The following is an 11,777-nucleotide window of genomic DNA, read 5'->3' as shown; positions in this document are numbered from 1 at the left end:
GCACGCGCGAACTACGACTCCCGGCGCGCTGCGCGCGATGCAGAAGACGAAGCACCACCTGGGAGCGTGGCATGCTGGGGATTGTAGTTTCCTTCCGGTGAGCGCTCCTAGCCCTGTGGTACCTTGAAGGAGATCGGTTACACGGCTCTGCACCCTGAGGACCAGAAGCCTGCACGGAGAAGTTACGGAAACACTTAATTCAAGATTTGGGGGACGCTCGTTGGATGTCAGGCGCTGGGGAGACATCAAGGAAATAGCGAGATTCCTGCTCTAGTTTGGGGGTGGTGGGGGCGTTTAACAGACATTAACGTAATATAAGAGCGCCCGAGGTGGCAATAGTGGTAAAGAACCTGCCTGCCAATGCAGGAGACGCGAGTTCGACCTTTGGGTGGGGAAGATTCTCTGGAGGAGGGCACGGCAACCCGTCCCAGTATTCTTGCCAAGAGAATCCCGTGGACAGAGGAACCTGGTGGACTACAGTCGATAGGGTCGTAAAGAGTCGGACTCGACTGAAGAGACTTAGCACGCGCGCAACATAGTTTATAAGTTGTGCAGTACATTACGAAGTAACAAATTAAAAAAAAAAAAAAAAGGAGATAACAAATACATAAAAATAACAAAGGGGCGAGGGCCGGATAGAACAGGCTGTGACTGTGGGAGGTGCAGGCGGCGAACCGGGGACGGCATCCCAGGTAGAAGAGTATCCAGCTCCTGCAAGCGTCCAGCGAGAACCTCTTGGCTGTAACCCTAAGGGCGCCGGCAGAGGGCGCACTGCGCCCAGAGGTGCGCTCCCCTCGGCCCCGCCCGGCCACCGCCCCCGCGCGCTGCTGACGCAGGGGCGCGTGCGCGCGGGCGGCCCAGGGCTGCGCTGCCGTCACCGCGGCCCGCGCCGCCTCGCTCGCGGCGCTGACGTCACCGCGCCACCCCCGCGCTCCCGCAGGTCGTCTCCAGGGGTTGGGTCCTAGCCCCTACCTTAGGCTCCGGGAAAATGCGAAGTCGGGCTCCGCGGGGCTGGGACTTAACATTAGAAGGGCCTTGGCGGAGGAGTGGACGGATGCAGAGCGCCAGGGAGAGGTGTCACACCTGGGTCCGTGGCTGCGCGGGTGCTGTGTCCAAAAGAGGCTCCCACACCAGGGAGGCCCGAGGCCTGGGGCCCAGACCCCCGCCAGACCCTCTAGACCAGCGCTGTTAAGGGCTCCTAGGGAGTCGGTCCCTATGCGTTGGGCATCCTAGCCCTAGTTGGATGTTTGCAGAGGGAAGCTGTACTCCCATTTCTTAGGGGTGCGGCCTGTCCACGTCGCCTCTCGGAGCCCTGGATCCTACTGGAATGGAGGCCTATTCTAATCCGCGCCTCAAACCAATCTACTGGACTGGTCTCTAATTCCCCTTCCAGGGTGGCCAAGGGGACGGGGCTACCTGTTATCCAGGTCCCAAACCTGGGGTTATCCTGGAATTCTCTGCTGGACCAGTCAACAAGGGTCCTCCACCCAGCCCTGCCACTGCAGCCATTGCTGGCTTGGATGCCCACCCCCGCTCCTTCCTGGCCTCATCACAGTGCCTGGTCCACGCACAGCCAAGAGGGACAATATCACTCTCGTCCTGGGAACCACAAACTGGCTTCCCCCTGTTCCTCTGGCATGTTCATCTTCAGCCTACACACTCTGGGACCTCAAGGACTTCGCACATGCATTTCACACGTGCCCAGAGCCAGCCTTTCTGGGTAGTTGTCCCCCTGACTGCTCCTTGTCCTCCATTGGCAGTGTCCCCTTTTCATCCACTTAACACTCATGTTCCCTCCACTGTGCTCCCCCCAGGGATATGCTTAGGAACCCAACGCAACTGAACTCCTGCTCTGGGAGGTCAGGAGGCAGAGGTGAGCAGGGACACAACACACAGGAACAAGCAGCAGGCAACGACACGCAGGGCCTCGAAGAGAAGCTAAGTGTAGCAGGGCATGGGAAACATGGGGTGAGAGTAAGAGCTGAAGGAAACAAGGCAGGGAGCAGGCCGTTCAGGCCTGGCAGCTGCCGGTACAAAGGCCCTGGGGTTGGAATGGTCCTTCCACTCTCACTGCACAGGAAAGCGGAGCCATTAAGCTGTGTTGAACACAAGGCCCGGCAAACTGGGATGCGACCCCAGCCACGCTGGTGGTAGCTTGATGACCTTAGCATCTAGAGGGAGGATGCATAGTTGTCTGAGAAAGAACAGCTTTGGGGCTGACTTGACATGGAGTTTCAGCAGGGTAGTCCTGTTTGGTGGCACTCACAATAGGTTGGGTTCCATTATCTCTGCTAGTCTTAACAAGGCGACCCTGACAGTGCAGCCCACACAAGGGAAGAAAGATGGGCACGTGCCCCAAAGCTCCCTGGCTGTGCACCCAATAGGCTCCCAAATTGGAAAAGCCATAGACGGGGAGTCTGTGCACCCCCAGGACAATGGGCTGCGGGGAGTCGTGCGCCCCAGGACCAACACCCCTTTGGTTCCCCCGTCCCCTGGGATCCATGGGAAGGGTCGAAGAATCGTGCGCCGTATACCTGGTACGGAGATTCAGCTGCCTCTGGAGAGAGCGGCTCCGCGTGGGGAGGGGGCGCCCGGGAGCTTAGGCTCCGCCTCCCGCCCCCTCCGGAAGGGAAGGAGAGGCGGCGGCCGGCGCGGAGCAAGCAAGCGAGACGCGGTGGCGAGAGCGGTGGGGGCGGCCGGCCGGGGACCGGGCGGCTCCCGGCAGTACCGAGCGGGTCGGAGCTGGCTAGCCGCCAACGCGATCACGTGTGCAGCCCCTCCTCTCGCGCCTACCTCCCCCGCGCGCCGCGCTCTCCATTCATAAATTCTCCTCCCGCTACCGCGGCTACCGGGCGCCGGAGCCAGCCGGGAGCGCTGCGCAGCCGCCTGCCCGCCGCCCATGGGCCGCGCACCCCGGCGCTGAGGTAGGCGCGCGCGGGCCTGGGGTTGCACCGGGTCGGGCGGGAGGCAGGGCGAGGCCGCACGGCTAGCTCTGGCTAGAGATCTCCGGCCCTTGCCCGCGAGGCGGCGAGGCCGGAGGCTGCGAGCGGAGGAGCCGTGGCCGGCGTGGGGGCCAACCTGCGGCGCTCTGCACCCGGACTTCGGCGCCCGGCATAGGGACCCTCGCCCACGCCCTTCCCAGCCTGTTTCCCCTTGAGAAATTCGGCCAGAGTCGTGGCATTTCCGCCCCCTGGCTTAGCCCGAGGTTGAGACTTGCCCGAAGTCGGTTATCTGCATCTCACTTCTTGCCATCCCCATCTCCGGGGCCGGTTGGGGACGCGGGGGTGGGCGCAGTGGCGAGCCCGATCCGGAGCCGAGGCCCCGCCGGACTTAAGGGTGCCCTGTGGCCAACCTCCGCCCTAGGTTCACGTCCCCGACTGCCCCCTAGAAGCCCACCTCCCTTCCCCCTAGGCCTCCTACTGTCTTTCCTGGTCTCCTGTCAACGTCCCTGTGCCTTTGCTACCTCCCCCTCTAGCCTGAACTCATTTCCCGACCTACATAGAGGGGCCTCCTCCCCCATGGATGCAGGGGAGCCGCGACCAGCCTCTGACCCGAAGTGTCGGGGACACCTGGCTTTTGCCAGGCCCCTCCCCTGCAATGGGCCTCGGTCTCCCCGCTCCTCGCGTCCAGTAGGGTGAAAACCCCGATGGATTGGGGGCGCTGGAACCTGTGCACAGTCTCTCCCATTCCTGTGGGCAGGGGCCGCGCGCAGTGCCCAGTCAGAGCTGCTGGTCATCCTTGCCCCAGACTCCGTTCCCTGACATTCCAGAGTGCGGCCGCCGGTCTTTCCCACACGAAGGGCGCGTTGGGGAGGGCGGTCAGGTGCAACGTCCAGGCAGTCCCTCTGCTGAGATCTGAGACCCTTCCTGTCTCGGCGCCCCAAGCGTCAGGCAGACGTGGAGCCGGCTGGCTCCGGCAGCGAGGGGGTGCGGCGGGGGCACGCGGGCGGCCGTCACCGGCGGGCGGCGGCGGCAGCAGCCATCTTGCTGCCCCGGGCTGGCTCCAGCCGCCCCAGTAGGAGGCCTCCCTCCCCCGCGCCCCCTCCCCTCCCCAATGCTCCCTGGCAACCCGCCTCCCTCCGCCCCCCCCCCCAGCTCGGCCTGCTAGCTCAGTCACCATGGGAACCAGATTCTTGAGGGTTGGGAACAGATGCGCCTCCTTTGGCCTTGTCGCTCCCACTAGCGCTGGGCGGAGTGAGTCCTGAACCTCCTGGAGTCGTGACCTGGGGTCCTGGGGCTCGGCCTCTCCGTCCCCTCCCCTGGCTAGACAGCCCCGCGGATAGTCCGAGTCCCCGCTATTTTGGAAGCCGTTTCCTGGGGCCGAGGCTCCCCGGATGGGGCAGGCCAGACCCCTGGGGTCTGGCGGTAGTGAGTTGATTCAGGTCTCAGTTTCCCCTTTCCTGGGCAGGGCTCCCGGCCCACGCCACCTTGCCGGGCCGGCCCCACCGGCTGGGGAAGCTGGTTGTTGATACGCACGCGCCTCCTCTTTTTCAAAGAAGTGGGGACATGAAGGTCTGATCCGAGCCGGTGGGGGCTGCCTCGGGGCTCCCCCACCACCGCCATTCTGTGAGTCACCGCCCTGTGTGGGCCCCTGCTCCCGCTCCCGGGAAGGAAGGCAGGAGGGGGGACGCGGGAGCTGGAGCTGAGCAGGCCCTGCCTCCGCCCCCCACCCCTCCTCCTAGCCTCAACATGCAGCCCACGGCCACCATGGCTACGGCCGCCGCCACCACCACCGCCACGGTTGTCCTGACCACGACGTGGGACAACGCCACAGATCGCCCCACAGTGAGTGAGGGATGGGGGGAGAGGGGGTGGGGCAGGGCTGCCAGAGGTCATGCCCACTGGCCCTGACCCCTGACCTGCTGACCCCGCAGGCAGAGCCCGACCCGGTCCTGGACAACTATCTGCTCCTGATGGTGGTGATGGCGCTCTTTGTCGGGGGTGCCCTCGTCGTGCTGTCGGGTGCACTGCTGCTCTGCAGGCGCTGCTGGGAGGTGCACCGACGCCTCCACAGGTGCGCAGACCCCCCCAGGGGAAGTGGGACAGGTCAGCGTGAGCGCCCCGCTAAGAGCAGGTGCAGTGAGCTCAGGATGCTGCCTGTGGACAGGAGCCTTGCTGGGGCCCCAGGGAGGGCAGCCAGTCTGGGTCCTCAGGCCCACCGTGCTCTCTCACGCGCTCCCCAGAGCCCCAGAGGAAGCAGAGAAGACCACCACCACCTACCTGGACAACGGTGCCCACCCTGTCCAAGGTGAGGCGCTCTGCCAGGCCCTGTCCCAGCCTGTCTGCCCCCACCTGGCCACTCCGCGGCTGCCCCCCTTGGGCCACCTGACCATCTGTGTCTGTCTGTCTCCCCCACCAGACTGGGCGCGGCTCGATTCCGACTCATCTCTGTTTCCTTAAGCCCACGCGTAGGTGCTCACAGTCGCGTGCTGCGTGAGTGAGTGTGTGAGCGGATGAGCGAGTGCCCGTCCACCCTCCCACCCTGCCCCGCCCCTGGTGGTTAGCCGGGCCCTCTGTGCTCCCTTCCCAACCACTCCCCTCCCTAGCTGCCTGCCGGCCCACTCGTGGCCCACCCTCTCTTGGCTCTCCTCGCAGACCCTGAGTTCAGGGGGGAGGATCCGGAGGGTCAGGACACCGAGACCCAGCGCTTCTTGTCCACCAGCTCCACCGGCCGCCGGGTGTCCTTCAATGAAGCAGCCCTGTTTGAGCAGAGTAGGAAGGCGCAGGATAAGGGCCGCCGGTAAGGAGGGCCAGTGCAGCGTCTAACCTGGGAACTCGCCTTGCTGCCCCCGCCCTTCCCAGCACCTGGTGGGCAGACTGACAGTGGGGCTGGAGAGGGCACTGGGGTGTGTGGGGGGGGCCCGCTCGCCCGAGGTGACGGGCAGGCGCGCTGGGCGCAGGTACACCCTGACGGAGGGGGACTTCCACCACCTGAAGAATGCCCGCCTCACCCACCTGCACCTGCCGCCCCTCAAGATCGTCACCATTCATGAGTGCGACTCCGGCGAGGCCAGTGCAACTGCCACACCACACCCCACGGTTGCCCCCAAGGCCAGCCTTGCCATATTCCAGGTGAGTCAGGTGTCAGGTGGCCTGGAGCTCAGGGGTGGGACCCCAGGGGTGGGACCCCACCCCACCCCACCCCACCCCACCCCACCCCACCCCACCCCACCCCCACCCAGCAGGTACCACCTTGCCCACCCACACCCTCCCCCAGCTGTGCCCCTCACCTCAGCGTGGGAAGTGGGGCCTGGCCAGGTCCAGTGGGTGGGGGTCCAGCACACCCCCTCACCCACCCGTGCTCTTTGACCTGTCACTGCTTCCTCCTCCCCCCTGGCTCTGTCCCACAGCCCCCGGGGAAGGCCCTCACCGGCCGCTCCGTGGGCCCTAGCTCCGCCCTGCCAGGTGACCCCTACAACTCGGCCGTGGGCCCTGCCAACTTCAGGATCAGCCCCTCGGCCTCCAGTGACTCCGGGGAAGGCAGCTCGGTGAGGCCTCCCCCCACGTCCTCTGCTCCCTCCTCCAGCATGGGTCAGCCTATGGGCCTCTACCTGGTCCCCTCCCCGGGAGGAAGAGGGGCCATTTATACACGGGGCACACATGCACCTGGCTCACCTCCTCCAGGGTTGTCCAGCAGCAGGAGAGAGCATGGTCAGGACCATCCATGGGACAGGACATCCCCTACCCTGTACTGTTCTGGGCTGGGCAGGACAGAGCTGGCCTGTGCCTGGGGAACCTCTCAGACAGGGTCTGGGGGGTGGGGGGAGGCCCAGCCCCGTGGTTTAGCGTGGCCCCCACCAGCCCCAGCTCGCTGCTCTTCCTCTGCACTCCAAGGAAGTGACAAGTGGCCCAAGCCAGGCAGGCACTCGGGCAGCAGGGAGGGGTCAGCGGGTCTCAGAGCATCTCTCTTCTCTCACAGCTGGACACTGGGGCCAGGAGCGCCAAGCCTGGTGCGCAGGGGGCCGCAGCAGGGCCTGGGGATGTGGGCCCAGGCTCTGGGGCAGGCCCCGTCCTGCAGTTCTTCACCCGCCTGAGGCGTCATGCTAGCCTGGACGGGGCCAGCCCCTACTTCAAGGTCAAGAAATGGAAACTGGAGCCCAGCCAGCGGGCATCCAGTCTGGATACAAGAGGTAAGCTGCAGCCCCTGGTGGGGAGTGAGGTCCAGGGAGATGTGGAGCAGCAACCGGCTCTGCACCGTTGGCGGGGGGATGGTCCCCCGTCCCCACCCCAGACTGGCCAGCATCATCTGCTCACCAGTGGAAATCTGGCCCACAAGCTGGTCAGGAGGGTGACCCAGTAAAGCCAGGCCTTGTCCAGCTGGAGCGGGCAACAGTGAGCTTCTCCAGTGAGGCCTCGTACAGCGTGTTTCTGGCACTGTAGTCAGTTTGCTGTGCTAGTGAGAGCACTCCTAGATGACATGTACAATAGTATGGCTGTGTGCCAGTAAAACTTCATTTACAACCACAGGTGATGGGCCTTTGATGCTGCAGACCCCTGCTCATGGAGCCCTGGACACAGGGCTTCTAAACCTCAACCCAAGGGCCATGCAGGTGGGGGGTGGCGGTGGTGGGGTGTGGCACCAACTCCTGGGACCAAGGCTGCTTACTGGAGTTCAGCAGGGTGAGGCTGCTAGGGCACCTACTGCCCTGTGGTGGAGGTGGCAGGTCCCAGTGCCAGGAGAGGCAGGGTGAGGGGACCCGGGACAGCACGAGTCCCCTTGTTGGAGCCAGGCTCCTGCGCCATGGGGCGAGGGACGGCTGATTTCTGGTTGAGTGCTCCTGGCCGGGAAGGGGAGGGGAGGGCTTGTCCTGCTGCCCCACTGGGAGCCTAGATGGAGCCTGAATTCCAGAGGTGATTATAGGCAAATGCAGGCAGGAAGCAGCAGAACCTGTCTGCTGGGTTACTACCATCCCCACCCCTGAGGCTCCACCACCCGGGCTCCCTGGCCCACCAGTGAGGCAGGATCTGGAGCTGGCAGGAGAGAGCATCACCTCTCCCCCTTCCCTGTCCCTTACTTGGCCCTACCTTCGGCCTTCAGCCAGGCCGTGTCTGTTACCTGATGTCCAGGAAAAGTCCTTGCTCTGGTCACACCTGCTTGCTGCCTTGGCACTTTCATTCATGCCCGCCCTGGCCGCCAGGCTCTTGGTCCTGGCCTTCCCGTCCTCGGTGCCTTGGTTTCCCAGCTGCACCATGGGGCGGGATAGACTCACCTGACCCAGGCTGGTGTCTGCTGGCCTGGCTCAGATGGGGGCAGTGAGCCTGGTGCTGGGAGGGCTTAGGCAAGTGGTCGGTTTTCCTTTGCACAGGCTCCCCCAAGCGACACCACTTTCAGCGGCAGCGGGCGGCCAGCGAGAGCATGGAGCAGGAGGAAGGAGATGCACCCCACGTGGACTTCATCCAGTATATTGCCAGCGCAGGCGACACCATGGTCTTCCCAAGCCCCCGCCCCTTTCTGGCCAGCCCCGCCAGCCCGTCCCCCAGTCTCGGCAGGTATTTTTCAGTAGATAGAGGTGCTGGGGTGGACCTGTAGGCCCCTGCCCCATCCCATCCCATCCCCCATAGGTGGCCCAGAGGATGGGAGGTCGAGTCCCTCTGGCTCCACAGTCTCCTGGAGGCTACCTCACTGGGGCCATCTCTCCAGCACGGATCGGAGAAGGGAAGTGGGGGAGAATGGGTAAGGGTAGAGGGATGGCTGGGGCCCACTGCTTCCTGCTGAAGCCTAGGACGTGAAGGTCTCTGCTGTGGACCCAGGGTACCTCCCACTTGCTGGTGCTCCTGGGGCTGGACAGCTGCTACTCAGAAACTGCTGTGACCACTTCTGGGGGTGCTGCCCTCTCCCCCAGCCCAAGAGCAACTCTCAGGAAACTCTGGGCCTCTGTCAGCAGGATGAACAACTGGACCCCAGGAGCAGGGCAGGCTTCCTAGTCCTGGGTGCTTCCTGTTTGGGGAGATCAACACTTTCTATGTGCTATCTTCCTCCTGGGTCCCTGTCAATCTGTGGTGGGGGAGCTGAGGTGGCCCCCTGGGGGGGGGGTCACCCAGGTGTCCGGGCTCAGTTGGACTCCACTTGCTCCAATCCAACCCTAGCAACCCTTTGGTACACGAAGTTCTTAGTAAGAAGGCATCTCCTGAGAAGAGCCTTAACTCTTTCAGGGCAAGGGGCCAACCCCCTGCACTGCCAGCAGATGCCCTGGTCACATTTTCTTTTAACATTTTATTAATTTTTAATTGAAAGATAATCACTTTACAATATCGTGTTGGTTTCTGCCATACATCGGCATAAGTCAGCCATAGATATTCGTATTATACATATATCCCCTCCCTCTTGAACCTCCCTCCCATCTCTCATCCTGTAAGGCCCTGGTTGAACTGGCAGGCGCCAGGACGGCCCCGGGTTAATCCAAGAGCATCCAGGCCAAAGTGGACAGGCAGCACTCAGAAACATCATCTTCCACGGCCCGGCCAAGCCTGGAGGGTTCCCACCTGTGCCCATGCTCCTGGACCGAGAAGCAGGGTGGTCAGGAGGCGGGTGGGGGAGGGGGTGCGGGGTTGGGGGAAGGAGGGGGCCTAATGCAGCCTCCTGACTGCGGCCTGGTTTGCAGGCTAGAGGCAGCTGAAGAGGTGGGCGCCGCAGGAGGAGCGAGCCCTGAGTCCCCCCTGGAGCGCGGCATCATCGCGGGGCCTGAACAGCTACAAGACTCAGATGGAGAGCGAGACGCGGGGCTTGAGCAGGCCCCGACCATCTACCGCGATATCTGGAGTTTGCGTGCCTCGCTCGAGCTGCACGCGGCTGCCTCCTCAGACCACAGCAGCAGCGGCAACGACCATGACTCGGTGCGCAGTGGCGACAGCTCGGGCTCGGGCTCCGGGGGCGCCGCACCTGCCTTTCCGCCGCCCTCGCCGCCACCCACACCCATGCCGCGGCCGGTGGATGGAGAGACGGGCGGACCGCGCAAGCTGTTGCAGATGGACAGCGGCTATGCCAGCATCGAAGGCCGCGGTGCGGGGGATGATGGGCCCCCCAGCGCGCCTGAGAAGCGCTCCTCCTTTACGAGTGCAGGCCGTGAGGCCACCGTGGGCTGCAGCTTCGAGAGCTCCGCTCCAGAGACACCCGTCCGTCCCCGTAGCCCGCGTGCCTGGCCTCGCCGTGCCCCGCGCCGCGACTACAGCATCGACGAGAAGACAGACGCGCTGTTCCACGAGTTTCTACGCCACGACCCGCACTTCGACGACGCCCCGTCTGCCACAGCACGCCATAGGGCGCGCGCGCACCCGCACCCCCATGCACGCAAACAGTGGCAGCAGCGGGGCCGGCAGCACAGCGACCCTGGAGCACGCGCTGCGCCCCCCACCCCATCCACAGCCCAATCTGGTGCCCCCCGCCCCGCACGTGCACCCCTGCGCCGCGGAGACAGTGTCGACTGCCCGCCCGACGGCAGAGCAGGCGACGACCCAGCCACATCCTCCATCCCCGTCATCGAGGAGGAGCCCGGTGGTGGATGCCCGGGGTCTGGCCTGTGTGCCGGGACCCCGGGTGCGCTGCTGGACAAGCTGGCGGCCACCTTCGACGACAGGCTCTTTCCGCCGCGGCTGGCTCAGCCGGTCGCCATGGCCCCTGCCTTGGCCACGGCCGCGCCCACGTCCCCTGACCACAGCCCGGTCTAAGCCTGCGCCCCGCGCCCACCTCGTCAGCTTATTCGGCACCGGCGGGGCCCCGGTGCCGGACATACCTGGGGTGCGACGTCCCGGCACGCCTGCGCTGGGACCGCGGGTCTGGAGCACGAGCGCAGTTCCCCAGGCGCCCCAACGTGCGCACGCACAGTCCCTTCCAGGCACTTCGTAGAGTCGACTAGAGGGAGTGTGGCGGATTCTCACCTTGGGGTCCCAAGGGCCACACTCAACTTCCCTTGGCCCCAGACTGTGGCCTCGGGGTGTTGACGGGGATTGCCAAGCGCACAGTGCCGCGTCTCTGGCGCATAGCTACGGAAAGCGCATGCGCAGGGCTTGCATCCAGGCGGGGTGATACGGGCCAACTGCGCAACACGCATGCGCACAGCGCCTCTTCCAGAGACCAATGAAGCCTCGAGATTCGCTCGATGCGCACGCGCTGCAATTCGCGCCAAGACACATGCACAGGGACCACAGGGTGTCAAAGCTCAATCTCTCGATTGAGCCGTCCCTGGCTGGGAGGTTAGCTCGAGGCCGCGGCCACCAACCCTTCGAAGCCGTTTACCTCACCGCGGCGAGTGCTCGCGGCAGTCCGCACCCCCCCCACACACCCCCGAGCAATAACCGCTGCCGCCGCCCCCAGCCCTGCACACGCCTCCCACCTCGCTCCTTCCGTGTCTGCACCCCACACCCGCCCTCCGCATGTTGAGTGGGCCACACGCCCTGTAACCGCTCGGTCCAGAGAGCCGCCAGGACTCACCAGGCTTTGAGACACAAAACCCAAATGGTCAAGGTTTCAAGTTTCCCAAGCTTTATTTATTGCCAAAAGATGGGGCGGCCCTCGCCAGCGGCCCGAGTCGCCCTGCCCCGCCCCTCCCTCCTAAGCTTCCTGTAGTTTGTGTACCATTCAGTGATGGAGCTTGTGTTTTGTTTTCTGGTTGATTATAAATATTTACTGCATACTCTTGCTTGCTCTGGGTTGCTTCTGGGGACCCAAGAGCGCAGATGTCTTGGGCAGAAGGGGATGAGGCACCCCCCTAGCCACCATGCTGTGAAGCTGTGAGCCCTGGGCTGAGCAGAGGGGCCTGTGGAGCTTTGGGGAGGCCGGGC

General features: G+C 64.4%; 1 protein-coding gene across 4 annotated transcripts; it reads left to right on the top strand.

Annotated features, from left to right (window-relative positions):
- Nucleotides 1-2,538: 2,538 nt before the first annotated feature.
- On the top strand, nucleotides 2,539-11,629 carry CBARP (CACN subunit beta associated regulatory protein). 4 transcript variants are annotated; one of them, XM_065918462.1, is made up of 10 exons: nucleotides 2,539-2,924; nucleotides 4,682-4,784; nucleotides 4,874-5,013; nucleotides 5,183-5,247; nucleotides 5,595-5,739; nucleotides 5,900-6,071; nucleotides 6,350-6,487; nucleotides 6,919-7,129; nucleotides 8,306-8,489; nucleotides 9,602-11,629. In XM_065918462.1, exons 2-10 carry the CDS (start codon nucleotides 4,689-4,691, stop codon nucleotides 10,662-10,664), a joined length of 2,214 nt encoding a protein of 737 aa, XP_065774534.1. In that variant the 5' UTR covers nucleotides 2,539-2,924; nucleotides 4,682-4,688; the 3' UTR covers nucleotides 10,665-11,629. The 4 variants fall into 4 exon arrangements, with proteins under 4 accessions (XP_065774534.1, XP_065774535.1, XP_065774536.1 ...); XM_065918463.1 differs by having other exon boundaries at nucleotides 2,869-2,924; nucleotides 4,496-4,784; XM_065918464.1 differs by lacking the exon at nucleotides 2,539-2,924 and adding an exon at nucleotides 4,150-4,565.
- Nucleotides 11,630-11,777: the final 148 nt, after the last annotated feature.

Source organism: Muntiacus reevesi, chromosome 1 (genome assembly GCF_963930625.1).
Source record: "Muntiacus reevesi chromosome 1, mMunRee1.1, whole genome shotgun sequence".
NCBI lineage: Eukaryota > Metazoa > Chordata > Mammalia > Artiodactyla > Cervidae > Muntiacus > Muntiacus reevesi.
This window is presented reverse-complemented; position numbering and strand designations above follow the sequence as displayed.